This window comes from Elephantulus edwardii, unplaced genomic scaffold, assembly GCF_000299155.1.
Source record: "Elephantulus edwardii isolate Elephantulus edwardi_28Jun2011 unplaced genomic scaffold, EleEdw1.0 scaffold00153, whole genome shotgun sequence".
NCBI lineage: Eukaryota > Metazoa > Chordata > Mammalia > Macroscelidea > Macroscelididae > Elephantulus > Elephantulus edwardii.
The window spans coordinates 2,713,360-2,730,002 of NW_006399903.1; the positions used below are offsets into that span (position 1 = coordinate 2,713,360).

General features: G+C 47.5%; 1 protein-coding gene across 1 annotated transcript in view; it reads left to right on the plus strand.

Moving 5' to 3' along the window:
- TRIO (trio Rho guanine nucleotide exchange factor) overlaps nucleotides 1-16,643 on the plus strand; it is a 404,313-nt gene that overhangs the window by 97,274 nt on the left and 290,396 nt on the right. The window contains exon 3 of the mRNA XM_006895017.1: nucleotides 8,057-8,131. Coding sequence (XP_006895079.1) covers nucleotides 8,057-8,131 — 75 coding nt within the window. The remainder of the gene's footprint in view (nucleotides 1-8,056; nucleotides 8,132-16,643) is intronic.

Below are 16,643 nucleotides of genomic sequence, written 5' to 3' on the forward strand. Positions count from 1 at the left end.
TGCTGCACTGTCTCCATGTTCTTGTGCAAATTTCTGTAGCCTTGTTATACATGGTCATATATTAAAAAGACACCACTTTTTTATGCATTTTAGAACACATGTGAGTTTAAATGACTTAAGCACTGAATTACATGCCTTGATTTGTAAATTTGCGCGATGCACCATTTGGTTTACAAATTGCTATCTTTAAACAAAGACCTAGTTCCAGCACAAATCCTAGTCTAAATGCACTGACACCTTAAAGAGCCGGGAGCACCGAGCCCAGATCTGGGAGCGAGCTAGCAGCGCTGCAGGCTGCTTGGGGAAGGGTGACGTCACCCCCCAGAGAGCGCATGCGCGGGAGCTGCAGGGACGGGGCCGTGGGGCTCCTTTGTGTCAGGGGCCCTAAATCAAGTAATGAGTTAAATGCACTAATTACCACCACGCTTGCGCCAGCAGTGAGCCGCCGAGTCTCTCTTTTTTAATAAGTAGAGGCTGCTGCTTGCTTTCCTCACCTCCGCACTTCTGCGCCTCCCGTTTAGCATCCATTGAAATGGGCCGGACCGAACCGGGGCAGGACCCGTCCCCAGCACGCTTGGCCTCGCAACCCTGGTCATCAGGACATAACTTCAGTTTTATTGCCTATAACACAGATTTGCAGGGAAAAACCTCCCTGCACGCTTTGAACTTGGAATAGCCAGCTCGTGTCACGTGACTGGTACCTGCTGGTACTCCTGGGGGTGGGGGATGGGCCAGAGGCGTTCACCTGTGCTTAGTGAGTCAGCGTCCACCACGGTGGGGGGTGGGTGCGGCTCGGCTTTAAATTCTAAATCTGATTGAATTATATTTTTAAAACCACTTATGTGGGAAAAAAAAATTCTGCTGGACTTAAGGTGCCGCATACAAGCTTTGGCTCTTTGTGAAAGTATTTCCATGGTGTCCCTCCCTCCACCTCCCAAAGAAGAGAATCATTTTTAGGTTGCTCTTCCTTTTCCGTGTTGTATTAATCTCTCTGATACTAAGGAAGTGACCCTTGACTAGCTAAAAAGGCATTTGTCAGCCACCAGGCAGAGGGAAGGACTGTGGGGACTGACCACAGCTCCACCTGAAGGGATTTCTTTTGTCCAGTGGTAGCTTGTGGGGTTAGGATCTCTAGGGCAGGGAGGGTAGGACGATCCCTGTGTCAGCCCATCTCCCTGAAGGTCTTCCTCTCCCCAGCCCTCTGCTCTTCCATACACGGTGTCTGCCTCCAGGGACCAGCCCCTCCTGGTAAAATGCACAGTGTTGGTTTAGCACAGCAGAGTTTGTGAGGGTGGGTCGGGGATAGGGCAGGGCTCCATTCTCTTAGACATAGGGTCAGTTTGAGCCCAGACCTTCTCAACACCACCCAGCAGCAGTAATATAGGAGTGTGTGTCTCATTGAGAACCAAACTACCTCAGACTGCTATTTCATAAACTTGAAGTGAAAAGTCTTAACACAGCGAGAAGGGATCCCTGGTGGCTTAGTGTTAGGGACTTGCACTGCTATCCCCAAAGGTACACAGTTCAAATCTGTCAGCTTTTGGGTGAAAGAAAGCTGGGCAGTCTCCTCCCATTAGATTTGCTGCCTCTTGAAGTGTGCGGGAGGGTCAGCTATGAGTCCCTTCCTGCTTGTTGGCAAACAACACCAGGAGCACATGGAGAGGCCTTGAATGGCTAATCCCTCCTTCATTTGTATGATTCTTTCCTTCCCTCCTTCCCTCCCTCTCTCCATTTACCAACCATGCTGCCCCCTGCATGTAGTAGGTTAACTTTGTTGGGCTGCCAACTGAAAGTTCACCAGTTCAAATCTCTTGTAAAGATTTCTAAGCCGTGGACATCTGATGGAGGGTCGCTTGGAGTTGGAATTGACTCAATGGCAGTGGGTTTAGTTTTGGTTTGGCCTGAGTTCTGCAGGCCTGATAGGTAGGGAACTATACACCCAATCCAAAGACACACAGTTGAAGTCTACCCACTACTCCAAGAGAAGAGGGGCCGTCCCCTCGTGTGTCATTTACTGCGTCTGAAAACCTCCTGGAGGGTCAGCTATGAGTAGGTTCCAATTCAGCAACACGGCGTGTGAAAGAGAGAGGTATCAAGTATACACCCTTTTGAGTGTGGCCGACTTGGGGAAAAATTATTCATTAGATGGGCAACATGGTGCCTATCCTTTTAAGAAAGATGAACAATCAGAAAGCAGTTTAAAATTCATCTTCAGATTGACTTTCCATTGAATGATACAATTTCAAAGGTTCCGACAGAATCCATTTTTTAAATTAATATCATGTCAGACCTTGGGGTTGAGCTTTGGTTTTATGATAAATCACTAAATAGTAATTATTTTAGAAAAAGGCAATTATTTAGTTGCCTTGAAACCAGCAAAAAGGTAGGAAAGAAAAGCATCCATTACTAACTGTGTTTTCTGGTGGTTCTTGTTAAATGCCATCAAGTTGTTTGCGATTCATAGGGACCCTATGTAAAGGAGCCCTAAACCTTGCTCTATCCTGTGTCATCCTCACTGTCTCTGACACACCTACTCTCATTACTCCAGTCACTGAGTCAATCCACCTCATCGAGGGTCTCCCTCTCCTGCGCTGTCCCTCCACCCTCTCAAGCATGATGTCCCTCTCCGAGGACTGGTCCCTCCTTGCAACATGTCCAAAGTATGTCAGACGAACCCTCAGAATCCTTGCCTCCAAGGAGAAGCCTGGTTTCACCCTCTCCAGGGTGAACCTGTTTGTTCTCCTAGCAGTCCGTGATATAGTTAACACTCTTCTCCAGCCTGACTTACAATCCACATCCTTTACTTAGCTGCATTCAACAGAGTACAGTCCCCATCTCAGCAGTAGCAAATGTTAGCATGTGAAAGTTTAGAACTACTTCATTGTAGATTTGGTTCCAAGAGTAGTTATTTGGGGAGTCACTTGAACATAGCGTAGGACCATTTATTTCTGTGCTCTGTTGTGTGGCCCTCAGGGAGTTGCACTGCTAACCTGAGTCTACCAGCAGCCTCACCAAAGAACGATGACCACCTCCTCCCGTGTGATTTTGTAGCCCTGGAGACTGGCTGGCGGCTCGGCTCTGAGTGGGCTCTGACTCAGTGGCAGTGTCCGTGTTTTCCTCCATCTCCTTACCCTTTACTGATCTTTTTCTGCCATCAGTTTGCTTTTACTTTTTACCAGAATCTCCTCATGATGATGCCTGTTTCTACCTCTGAGTGACAGTTTCAAACTCCTCAGTGACACTTTAAAGGAGCACTGGCCGTGGAGTGGGCTGAGCTTTGGACTGGTCACCAGCTGCTCTGTTTCTTTCTGTACAGATTTATAGCTTCAAAACCTAGAGGCTGTTCTGCTTTACCCCATAGGGTCTCTGAGCCGGATCAGTGCCCTGGCAAAGGGTTTTAGTGGGCATTGGCACTTGGCTGGCACCCACTCCTTGTTCGTGGTCAGGGCTTCCAGAAGGGGTGGTCCACGACCTTAACCTCTCTGAGAAGCATGGGACACGCCTGTCTCCAGGTGACAGGCATTTGGCCCAGCGTGTGTGTGTGTGTGTGTGTGTAAGTGAGTGTGGTGGTTGCAATCATCTCAGCAGTGAATCTTAGCCAGATTGTTTCACGCACCCACGAGGAAAGCAGGAAGAGTGGAGTCCTATCTGCATTGTAATCTAGAATCCCTGGAATAGCACCGAAGCCATTCACTTTTAATTTTTTGTAGTCACGCACTCTGTTTATAGAAATGGTTCTCCAGGCCACGGAACAAGACCTGCCTGTTTGATCTGAGACGTTCATAATTGAGTTCTTCCTGCTTTTCACGGGGTAAAAAAAATAATCCCATATTTAATTTAATTCAGATATTTATACATGCTTGCTGAGTCCTGTGCTTCTTAGGTGTGTCTTTTGGGGGATGTGTGTGCATATTTTAAAAAGAAATGCGATTAACATGAATTCTTAGCTGACTTCCCTAATACCCACAAACTCAATTTCTTTGTACAATTAGGGTTTTTTTTTAGCTCTGCCCAACTCCACCACTATCTCCTTTTCTGTTGTCAGATTTTTTTTTTTTACTTGACACATTTAACAAAACTCAAACCTCTTTTACAGTGACATTTATTTTATGTGAATGAGTCCATCGAAAGCATCGCAGTCAGACTGGATAGAATGCCTGTTCTGGTCTCTTCTTGATAGGACCCTGGTGGCACAGTGGTTAAGCTCCCAGCTGACAGCTGAAGAGTTGAGAGTTTAAACCCGAGGTGTTTAGACCACTGACTAGTCGTTTAAACCTGCCATCTGCTCCGAGGGAGAAAAATGTGGCAGACTGTGTCTGTGACGGTGACAGCCGAGGAGGTCTTAGGGATGTTGTGCTCTGTCCTGTAGGATTGCCAGAGATCACAATTGGCTCAGAGAGAGTAGGCAGAGATGTTTTGGGGACCGTAGGGGTTGGAGAGGTAATTGGTCTCTGTTTGGACCTGGACATATACCACAGTAAGCGTGGCCCATTTCCACATCACTTTGAGCCATTAATTCATATGTCTTTCCCCCCTCAAAAAGACTACCAGTTCTGTTTAATTGGGGGAAACAGTTGAGGAACTGAGAGTACAGTTAACATTCTGCACTGTTAGAATAAGGTTGTATGCAGTCTGTTTGTGACTCAGAGTGGGCGTACTGGGAGCTCTGGTGGCCTGGCGGTGGGACATTGCTCTTAAATCCTGAAGGCACACAGTTTGAATCTACCAGCTGCTCTACAGGAGGATCCCGTGAGATTTCCTGCCTATGCAAACCCCCTGGAGGATGAGCTAAGGGTCACTTCTGACTCGATGGTACACAACAACAACAGTGGGTGGAATAAATCAATATTTTTCATCTTTTTGTTTTTCTGTATCCCATTTGCAAATGAATCTATTACAGACTATCTTCTCCCGTCAAATTTAAGACCTTTGGAAAACCCGGTGGAGGGTCTACCATGACACGGTCTGACTTGACAGCATCTAACAACTTGATGTATTAAGACCCAGTGGCCTGGGATGGCCAGGACACTCAGCGCTCACGTGGCCCATCAGTCACTCCACCAGTAATAAATCAATGAATAGATATGATTGGAGAAAGTCAGCACTAATGATCAGGAATGTGTTTCAGTTATTAATCAAGTGACAGAACCCTTGTGGAGGTCTTGGCTCTGGGTTGGGATGTTTTTACTTGTCACATGTTGTTTGGACCCACGTGTGGGTCTCTGCTGTGCGGGGGCCCAGGGATGGGGGGGGCGGGGTGGCCGTCTTTCAGATGAGCGTGGGCTGTGTCCTGCACAGGGTGTGTCGGGCTTATAGCCGTGTAGAAATGGATGTCCTTGTAGTCGAGTGGACCACAGCTCATCACACCGAATGAACAACACACCAGAATCTTGGCCTTTTCGCACCGTCCTCACTGTCTCTGCCACAGTCGAGCCATTGTTCCAGACACTGTGTCCACCCTTCTCCTGGAGGGTCTTCTTCTCCTCATAGTAATAGCAGAGGAACCCTCTCTGCAAACAGCCATGGGTCAGGGTCTGCAGGTGTGGTTTAATATTTCTGTAGTGTTCTATCCATTGGAAGCAGGGGTGGCATCCACTTCCTAAACAACCTGCCTCCAGAAACCCTGTGAACTTTGATAAATGTCAATAGCTGGAGAGGGGCTTCAGACCTTTTGTTCATAGGGTCACTATGAGTCGTGCTTGACTCGACGGCAATCAGTAGCAACAACAGTGTTCTACCCATGGTGTGACCTGCCACTGCTTCATTCCAGGATCTGTTGCACTTCCTTCTTCCTGTGAAAGTTTGCATCATCATCTTGGTCTTAGAGATGTTTATAAACTTGTCTCCCTGACTGCACCCAGCCCTTTTGGCCACTATGGCGCCTTGTTCCTTTTCACACTGTCCAGTGCCATCTCTCCACCCCAGATGGAGTCAGGGTGCAATCAGTCTTTACAGACATGGCTGGTGACTGACAATAAATAGAGCCCAAATTGTGTTCATTCAGAGTTTTGAAGGAACCTAAGGCTGAAATTGTAGAACTCTTGGCTATGCCGTACTGCGCTGTATAAATACCCACAGTTTTAAAAGAGCTTGCTGGGTTGCCAGCATAAAGTGTGACGCATTGTGGGGCAAAACCAGCTTGGTGACCAGGAGTCAGGCGCTTCTTAACTGCTGGGAGGTTCCATCCATCTTTGTACCCGAGGGTCCTTCTGCACCAGGATGTGTTTGCTGCAGTCTCTGGCTGGTCCCCGTCAGTGTCATCATTAAATCCTGACAAACTGGAGTCTTTTCTCTGGACAGAAGAACTTTAAAAAGCAACCCCCAAACATAATGCCCCATTCATTCTGTTTCTCTGTAGAGCACATCGTAGAGACAGAATTCTGTTATATTCTTCCTGCAAGTGTTGATTTGCTTGTTTTGTGTGCTTTGGGCAGGACTGAAACTGGACTCTCTCTTCTGGACAGATGAGTCTCCAGTTAGAACTTTTATCCGTAGTGGGACTGCCTGAAGCCATGCCCAGTCATGTGAGGGTCAGGAGAGAGCCAGAGATCTGGGCCAAATTGATGCACCGAACGTGGAACTCGTGTCCTCGCCCATGTTTTACCTTCCCATTTGTGGCCTAGGCCGTCCTGGGCTGCATCCTGCTTCCTGCAGTCTTTATGGCAATCCCAGGTGGCTGGGAATGGGCCCTGCTTTCCGGCTGAGCGCCCCATAAAGAGGAACCGCCTCCAGCATTTCCCTTGATCCAGGTGTAGCTCCCCGCTCTCAGTCACTCTCCAGTGCTCGCAGATAGTGGCTTGCTTTGATGTTTCTGGCTGGGCTGGTCCAGAGGGAGGCGCCCAGGCCTAGAGGACTAGAACCTCCCCTCCTTTCACTGCTGCTGCCCTCGCTTTTCAGATTGCAGCCCTGACATTGGCATGGGCTGTGCTACCAAGCTGACATTGTGGACGCTTTCCTCACACTCTGTTAGCGCGAAAAGAATCAGAAAAATGGGGGTGGGCCACCAGAAAGTGAAACGCACCACTGCTGAGTCAGTTTGCATTGGTGTCATCCTTTGTTGTGGTTTCTGAAGCTGTAAATCTTAACCGGAGGGCAACAGTCTATCGTGGAACAGCTAGTGGATTCGAATGACTGACCAGAGAGCAGAACTCTAGACTATGTACTGGCCACTGGTTCTCTTTGGGGGTGGTCCAGGGTCAGCTTTACCCCCACCCCCATCCCTTTGTTCCTCTAACAGTGCTAACTTTGTACTTTCTCCACACCGAGATCACCTGTTTGAAGTCTCCTAAAGAAAGGCCTCTTAACTATATTAGAGTTATTAACATTTTTTACCCCAGCCTCCACATATAACCACCTCCCCTGGTGAGGCAGGCCAGGCTGAAGATTTCAGCTGGAAGAGTTTTCTTTACTTAGATCAATATTGGTTTGACACGAGCCACTTGCCACACATTGCTTTTCCACTGTGTTTGGGAAGGGAGGTGTTTGCATTGAGAAGGGGGTCACTGGCCCACCTTAGCACATGGCACCCCTGGGGGACACTAGTGGCCCCAACAGCCCAGCCTGGCATGGGGGCTTCTCAGCCAGGTCTGCTATTTATAACCTCAATCAGCTTCACCGCTTTTTTTGCAACCAGATCAGGAGTCGGTTAAGAGAAGGTATCCGGCTCCCCCGAGAGGCCCACAGACGGCTCTTCAGCCTGGCTTTTTCATTTACCGGTGGTCTAAATTAACCTATAAGATTAAAATGAAGATTTGGCAGATGACTGGAATGGATTCTGAGGCCTGGCTTTTTTTTTTTTGGAGGCTGAGTCAATATCGCTAGAAACGGCCAAGAGTTTGCTTGGCCTGGGAACCCGAGGTCTGTGCGCACGGCCGTGCTCTGTGGTCGGAAGTGATCCTGTGTATAATGGAATTCGCACGCTTCACGTCACGATGGGCCCAGAGGGGACCCTGTGGCTGGGAGGAGGGCTGCTCGGTTGGCAACGGGTAGAATAGTTATGGGATTAAATTTCACTCAAGCAGCCCTAGTAATTGAATTTCCCCCTTATCTGTTCCAGGGTTTCGGAAAAACGATGAAATGAAGGCTATGGATGTCTTGCCAATTTTAAAAGAAAAAGTCGCGTTCCTTTCAGGTAATTCACTTTCTAACTGGCTTTATTGTTTTCTCTGCTTCCGACAGCTTCAGCAGCTCCAGAGTCCCTCAACTACCAAGCGAGACCCGCTTTCCCACTGAGGATAACACTGGTACCCATCACCTTTGATTTAAATGGCTTTCTTCTTTAAGCATTTTTCTTTGCAAATGAGTGGCCAGGGTGGTTTCTCCTAGCTGGTGGGCATAGAATAAGTGAGGGAGCTTAGGGGATCGCCGCGTACCTGTGTCTGTCCTTCTACAAACATTTATTCAGCAGTTGGATGGCTCAGTGAGAAACAGTAGCCTGTGTTCTCAGTAGACATGGTTGGAGCGGGCCCATGGGGAGACGTCTGCTCATATCTTCTGTATCTTTCTTGAAATTGGGAATAGTTCACTCTTTTGAGGGAGTTCTGGTGGCCTAGTGTTAAGAAGCTGCGGTGCAATTCCGAAGGGAGTAGGTTCGAATACACCAGCTGCTCTGTGGGAGAAGGATGAGCAGTCTCCTCCTGTGTGATTTGCTGCCTCTGAAAACCTGCTGGAGGGTCCGCTGTGAGGAAGTTCCAACTCTAAGGCACCCCCACCCCCACCCCTACCTCTTTTGGGTAACCCCCAAAGGTCAGATGGGACCAGTTTTTCCTGGATGTGCTGGTCCTTCAGTTAGTCTTTGTATCTGCCAGCCAGGTCCTTTCCTGTTTACCTGACAGACCTGGTTCCACATTGGCCAGCCAGATCTTCACTTACTTGTAGGACTTCATCCTACGTCTGCCAACTGCCTTCTCTCCTTAGCTGGTTCTGTGTCCACTTACCTGCGGGACTTGTCCTCTGATTACTGGCTCAGTAGCCCACTCTCAGTGTTCTTCCTCCTGTGTTCCTGCTCTCCTGGGTGGTCCAGGACTGGCCCAGGTTTGAGGCTGGGGTGCTCACCTGCCCTCTCCCCTCTCCTCCACAGCAGGTTGGTGGAGGGTACCTCCCTGCCCAAGGCACAGCCTAGTCACTGGACACAAAACCCTTTGACATCACCTCCCCTTTAAAAATGTAAACGATTTTCCATATTTTTCTGCTCTCGTTTTGCAGTAAGTAAATCTCTAGGTGATCATGTGCGCTCAGGCAGTCTTCCTGGATGTGTTTCCTGTGATAATTTTTTATCTTTCTCACCCAGGCCCACTGGGTGGATGGGATGCCCGCATTTTTTTTATTCAGCGTGCTCGCCCGCTGTTTTTCTACCTGTTGTGTGTCCCTTTGGCACGCGGCACGAGTCTGAATTTAGGATGTCGCTTTCTTTCCGTGTTACCTGGCTTTGCCCCATGACCAGCAGTATTTTTTGGCTCCTCATGGGCACTGTTAAGTGATTTTGCACAAATAAATCAAGTTCATTTACTTGCCCAATAAAATATACACTTGCCAGGGTCTGTGAGCTCCTGGATTTTGTAATTTGAAGATAGATCTTCAAAGTAATAGAACGGAAACACTTTACTTTTGGATAGTAGAGGGGTCAGTGAGGAAGACTTGCAGGAAGCTGGCATGTTGGTCAGATTTTTGTGTTGTGTTTGGTGGTGGTTTTTCCTCCCAATGTTAACAGCCTGTATCTGTAATAAAATTGTAGTCTCCTTTGCCCCTAAACCTTGTGTTAAACCTTGATTAAACCGGTGTAAGTAGAAAGAATAGTGGAAAGTTGGATGGGTGATGTTTACGTGTATTTAGTCTTTTGTTAGACTAATACAAAATGTTGTGTATTATTTGTTGTTGGCACCATTGAGTTGGAGAAGACCCATAGCTGACCCTCCAGCAGGTTTTCAGAGGCAGTAAATTGCATGGAATAAGATTGCCCATCTTTCTCTTACAGAACTGCTGGCAGATTTGAACTCTGTTACTTTGGCTTGGCAGTGCAATTCCTTACCACTAAGCCAACAGAGCTCCCTATTGTTTATTTGTTTTTTCTGTTCACTTAACTTGGTGTATAAAATACAGTTCTTTAGTTTAACCCCTTGAAGCCATAAAATCGGCCCTTTGCCTGAGATTCCAGTAACCCTTCCCTAACGCTCTAAATTCTGTAGTCTTCATGTATGTAAACTATTCTTGGAGAAGGACATAATGCTGGGAAGAGTGGAGGGTCGGCGAAGGAGAGGAAGACCCTCAACCAGGTGTATTGACATGGTGACTGCTGCAATGGGCTCTTGTGTGTCAGGAAGTGTGAGGATGGCACAGGATAGAACAGGGTTCAGATCTTTTTGTTTATAGTGTCACTTAAGTCAGCCCTTTTCCTGAGATTCCAGTAACCCTTTCATAACACTTTAAATTTTCATTGTTCATGTATGTTGACTATTCCTTGGAGAAGGACATGATGTTGGGAAGGGTGGAGGGTCAGCGAAGGAGAGGAAGACCCTCAACCAGGTGCATCGACATGGTGACTGCTGCAGTGGGCTCTGGTGTGTCGGGAAGTGTGAGGATGGCGCAGGATAGAGCAGGATTCAGATCTTTTGTTTGTAGGTTCACCATGAGTCATACTCAACTTGATGGCACCTAACAACAACAGCAGCAGCATCTCAGGAGGAGGAAGCAGTAGGGTTTGCAGGGCATCAGCTTCCTCTGGAAAGGTTTTCACAGCTTAGAGAGGATGGTGGGAGCTGGGCTCCTCCCAGCTGTGAGAGCAGGTGACATTAGAGAGGCCAGCATGCTGTCCCAGTGCTTCCTGACTCTGGCCTGAGCTGGCTGGACTTGTTAGCGTGAGCTGTCTTGGTTGGTGGGGTGGAGTGGGTGTGGCACAACTTTCTCTCTTAGGAAAGGACAGGTTAAAAAACAAACAAACGAACCCAAAACAAACAACCAAACCAACATAAAATAAGAACAATTACATGTCATGATGAACAACACCAGAGAGAACGGACAGCTCACTTTCATCAGCCATACGAGATCACAGAGACAGTGTCTGCTTAGTGACAGAGCTCAGAAGGCAGGAGGAGCAGTACGGCGATTGCAGGGAAACGGGGAACCCAGGGGCAAACTGGGAAGAGTGCTGTTAGCGGGAGGAGGTGGTAGTCGGTGTCACAAGAAAGTGCGTGTGAAAAACAGGATTGCTTTGTAAACTTGCACCCAGGTGTCAGTAAAAAATTAAAGAAATGGGGGGAAGAAGACATGTATACTCATTACTTTTTCTTTAATGTAAAAAGGAGATTGTTTTAAGTGTTCTTATTTATTTTGTGCCCTTTTTAAGCTTGCACCTGGCTAGATTTTTTACTCTCCTACCCCCCCTTTTATAAAAATTGACACTTACATATTATAAAATCTGTCCTTGTAAAGCAGATGGTTCGGTGGTGTTTCCTGTGTTCCCAGAGCTGCACATCTATCATCACTAATTCCAGACATATCACTGTCAACAAGGAAACACTACATGGTTCAAACCTGGGAAGGGTGTGCGTCGAGGATGTGTCCTGTCTCCATACCTTTTCAGTCTATCTGCAAAACAGATTATCTGGGAGGCTGGGCTCTATGACGAGAAGTGGGACATCAGGATTGGTGGTAGATTTATCAACAATCTGCATTATGCAGATGACACAACCCTGTTTGCTGAAACTGAGGAGGACCTGAAGCGCTTGCTGGAGAGGGTCAAGGACTGCAGCCTTCAACATGGATTGAAGCTCAACATCAAGAAAACAAGGATTCTCATCTTGTCCAATTGGCAGCATCATGATAGATGATGAAGAGATTGAGATTGTTGACAGCTTTAGTTTGGCTCTACAATCAACATTTTTGGTACCAGCAGCCAGAAAATTAAAATAATTGCACTGGGAAAGTCTGCTGTCAGAGACCTCTCCAAGGTACTGAGAAGCAACAATGTTAGTCTGGAGACTAAGGTGCACCTGATATAGGCCATGGTTGTTGCCATTACTTGCAGTGCTTCAGAGAGCTGGACAATGACTAGAGATGATAGAAGGAGAGTTGATGCCTTTGAGCTGTGGTACTGGAGAAGAGTATTGAATAGACCATGGACTGTTGGGAAAACAAACAGGTTTGTCCTGGAGAGGGTGAAGCTAGTCTGCTCCTGAGAGGCAAGGATTCTGAAGCTTGGTCTGACATACTTTGGACATGTTGCAAGGAGTGACCGGTCCTTGGAGAGGGACGTCATACCAGGGAGGTTGGAGGGACAGCGCAGGAGAGGAAGACTCTCCTTGAGATGGATTGATTTCACTGGGGTAATGGGGATGGGCGTGTCAGACAGATTTGCACAGGGTAGAGTAGGGTTTAGGGTTTAGTCACAGGCGAATTGGCGGCACATGACGACGACGTCCCTTTCAGGGGAATCTGTACCTGTTGTTTATTTCCATCCCCTCCAACTCTGTTCAGACTTTCCGTCTCCAAGTTGATTCTGACTCAACAGCGGGCCTGTAGGACCAAGCAGATTGCCCTTTCAGATTTCCAAGACTATAGTGTTGATGGAAGCAAACTTCCCATTTTTATCTTGACAAGCAGCTAGTCGGATCTTCTGGTTAGAAGCTAACACTCAGCCCACTGGGCCACCGGGCTCCTCCTCCTGTAGACTCTATCAGCTCCTCACTAAATGCACCTTATTGCCGTTGAATCAGAATCGAATTCTGAGGTGCTTTATAATGCATATGAAAACGGAACAACAAATAAGGAAAACGGAAGCATTTCAGTGCCAGCAAAAAAGATTGAATAAAACCTTGGATTGCCTAAAAGAACAAACAAATCCGTCTTGAAGGAAGTGCATCCAGGTTACTGTTTGGAGGCGAAGACAATGAAACTTTGTCTCACAGACTTGGGGCTTGTGTCCGGGGGAAGCCAGTCCCTGAAAGGTCTCATGTTGAAAGTAGAGGGTCGGTGAAAGAGGCCAAGCCTCGAGGATGTGGATGGGCACAGTGACTGTCGCAGTGGACTGAAGGCACAGCAGAGCTTGTGAAGGTGGCGCAGGACAGGGCAGGGCGGCACAGGACAGGGCAGGGCGGCGCGGGACAGGGGCCGTCTGCTGCCTGTAAAGTTGCCATGAGACAGCTGACCGGCCCCTAGCAGGTCAGATAGCAAGACCTTCTAAAAACATGCCAAATGATCTGTGATTCTGAGAGGTACTACGATGTCCAGATTCCATTTAAAAAATGTTCCTTGAACCTGAATATTTTCCAGCTTTGTCTCATCTCCAGCTAAACTGTGCCTGACCCTTAGTGGATTTATGAGAAATAGTCACTTCCTTGTATTCGGAGGTGAGGCGAGGTGACTTAGCTAACTTCCCACAGGAGCATGGCTGGTGAAAGAAGTTTCCAGTTGTTTGCATTTTCCCCTTGCTAAACCTCTGGGAGACATCAGTGAGGTGGATTACCACAGTGACCACAACAGAGACAACACACAGCAGAGATTGTGTGCATGCCGCTGGATCCAGCTGGGTTTTCTTAATCGTACATGGGGCCACCATGAATTCCAGACAGCTCCACGGCACTTGGCAACAATAACAACGCAATGTCATGTCATCCTGGCCTCATACAGTTCCTGCACCACTAGGGTTTGGGGCATGACAGAACTTGAAGAGAAATACTAGAATTTAGAGCACTTAAAAAAGAAAGCTTTTCATGAGTAACATTCTAGTATCCAAAAGGGAAGAACTGGGTGTGAGTGACCGCAAACACATGGCTCTCGTCAACAATCTCCTTTCTCTTCACCCTTCCTCTTTGCGTACTCTGGATAATTTTAAAATAATTTCCAGATACGGTATAATTTATCTATATATGCATAGACTATGTCTTTTTAAGTTTAAAGCATCCATTAGACCCATTAATAAATAAAAATATGAATGGTAATTCTGTGGTGTCACTAATAGAAATTCAGTCATTATTAACAACAACATTATTGGTTGGTCAGGGAACATTTTTAGTAAGAAGGTAATATTTCGTAACCAGAAGTCAGTATTTAGATGATATGAGAGGTGGACTTGTAAGTCCATTATCTGAATATACTGGTATAATGAAAGAGGAATAAAAGTAGAGGGTGGAACCAAGTCTCCTTGGAGGCTAGGATTTTGAAGCTCCATCTCACATACTTTGGACACATGGCCAGGAGAAATCAGACCTTGGAGAAGGACATCATGTTTGGAAAGGTGGAGGGACAGTGCGGGAGAGGAAGATCCCAGAGGAGATGGATTGATAACAGTATCTGGGGCAGTAGGGGTTGGTGTGTTGAATTAGTGAGACCTGCTCATGACAGGGCAGGGTTCAGAGTTGCCATACATAGGGTCGCTGTGGGTCACAGGTGACTCAGCGGCACATAACAACAACAAAGGCATGAAAAACATCCAGTCTTGATTTAGCTTTGCGTGTCTCATAAAGTTGTAAAGCAGGAATGCATTGTTCTTGGTTGATGCATGTACTGTGCCTCCAGGTTTATAGGCTCCCCTCTGCCTTTTCCTCTTTTTGTATTATCGCCTGCGTTCTCGAGTGGAGGAAGCGGTTTTCCAGTAGATGTTCCCACGCGCCAGGTCTCACTGGTGTGTCCCTGGGCGAGGCCCGTCTTCACGTCTGTATTTCTCATGAACTAGACTTGGAGATGGTGCAGGCTGGGCAGCGCTTTGCTGTGTTTGTAGTGAGTCTTCAAGTCGGCACTGACTCGGCAGCACCCAGCAGCCGTGACTATGATGGACAGTTGGTCAGAGCTTGATTAGACTCTGGTGCAGCATTGGGTGGGTAGAAGGGGTGCAGGGAGCCTTGGTGGCGTCATGAGTTCTGTTTAGGGCACTAACCAAAAGCTGTGTCGCTCATATCCACCAGCTGCTCCTGAGGAGAGGGAGGGGGCGCCCTGGGCCTTTTGAGATTAAGTCTTGGGGAACCTCATGGTCTCCACGAGTATGGATTTGATTTGATTGTGGTTTGGGGTTGTTGAGGTTGTTAGGTTCTGTTGAGTCATAGACGACTCATAGCGACCCTATGAACAAAAGGCCTGAGCACTGTTCATAGAGTTTCCGGAGACAAGCCATTTCAGAAGTGGATGCTCCTCCTGCTTTTAGGCTTGTTTTAATCGGGGAGCTCCACCAAACACTGTCTGCCATGGGTAACCATTATCATGTTTGACACATCAGTGCCGCAGTGTTTAGCATCACAGCAACCACAAGTTACCTCTGTACAGCAATGCACAGACCAGTGCTAGACCACGCAGAGGAATGCTTGGAAAAAAAAATTTGGATAATAAATGGTGTATCGAGAGTTCTGTACTGTGAGGCAGCCTCTGTTTTTGTGGTGATGTTGTTGTTATGTGCCATTGAGTCATCTGCGACCCTGTGTACAGCAGCTCTGAACCCTGCACTGTCCTGAGCCAGTCTCACTAACTCAGACACACCTACCCTCATGGCCTCATGTACTGTATCAATCCATCTCATCATGGGTCTCCCTCTCCTGCACTGCCCCTCCCACCTTCCAAGCAAGATGTCCTTCTCCAAGGACCGGTGAGTATCCATTTATAACCACTGCTTAGTCCTACTGTTTTTAGTAGGCTTTCTGGATGACAGTTGGCTATAATTTGTCACATATTAACTTGAATGTTCCGTAAAGAGAAAAGTCTAGGCATCCGTCATTTGGGACCCTGAGAATACAGTCAAGACAAGAAAAGCAGGAGAAATGACGGGTTCTTGTCCTTCACATACCAGTTTGCAGACTATTGAAACATGACCCTTGAGTTTTATGTAAAGTGTCACTTTGAAGTGTGATCTTAAATATATTCTTCTGTGTTTGATTGCATGCTTGGTTGCTTAGAAGTCAAACTTTGCTCACCTCTGGCTAGTGGGAGGCACCTCTGATTGGCTGTCCAGTTCTTTGAGGACCACAGTAAAGCAGCTGGTGGGTTTGAAGGGCGCCCTTTCAGTTGGCAGCTAAGTGCTCTAACCACTGTATCACCAGGACTGCCCCCCCGCCCCTAAAACCTCACAAGGGACCATTTTGAAGGTCTGTCCTGGAAGAAGGAAGATGACCAGTTGCTTTTCCTATCCCTGAGCCCAGGTTCAGCTTTAAGCTGGATTGTTCCCTGGATCTGAGTGGGAGCCTGTTGTCAGAGCGATGTGGCTGGCTGGCCCGACTGTCAGTGCTGTCAGCCTGGGGCCCATCTCTGCAGCTGAAAGTGGAACACAGGAGAGTCAGTACTTGGTTCTCATTCAGAGTGAAGAGGGGACCCATGTGTGTGGTGCTCACCTGATTAGTGGGGAGGCCACTTCCTCTGGCCTCTGGATCCTGGGTTCTGTCCTTCCTGCCCATGGGGGAGACTGCCTCGCTTTCACTGTGAGGTATGGTGACCCCTGAGTTGGTCACCAGTGTGTTTATTCCCCCTCCTAACGTCAAACCTCATCTTGTATTTCAAAGACATTCAGGAAAATCAGAATGATGGTCCAGAAAAGTTTTCTACTCACTGAAAGCAGGGGGAGATGCTTCAATCAGGAGATCATACACCGTATATATTTAAGAAAACTCTAGGTTTCTGAGGGAGCTCTGGTCAACTCAAAGGTAGGCAGTTTGAATCCCCTAGCTAAG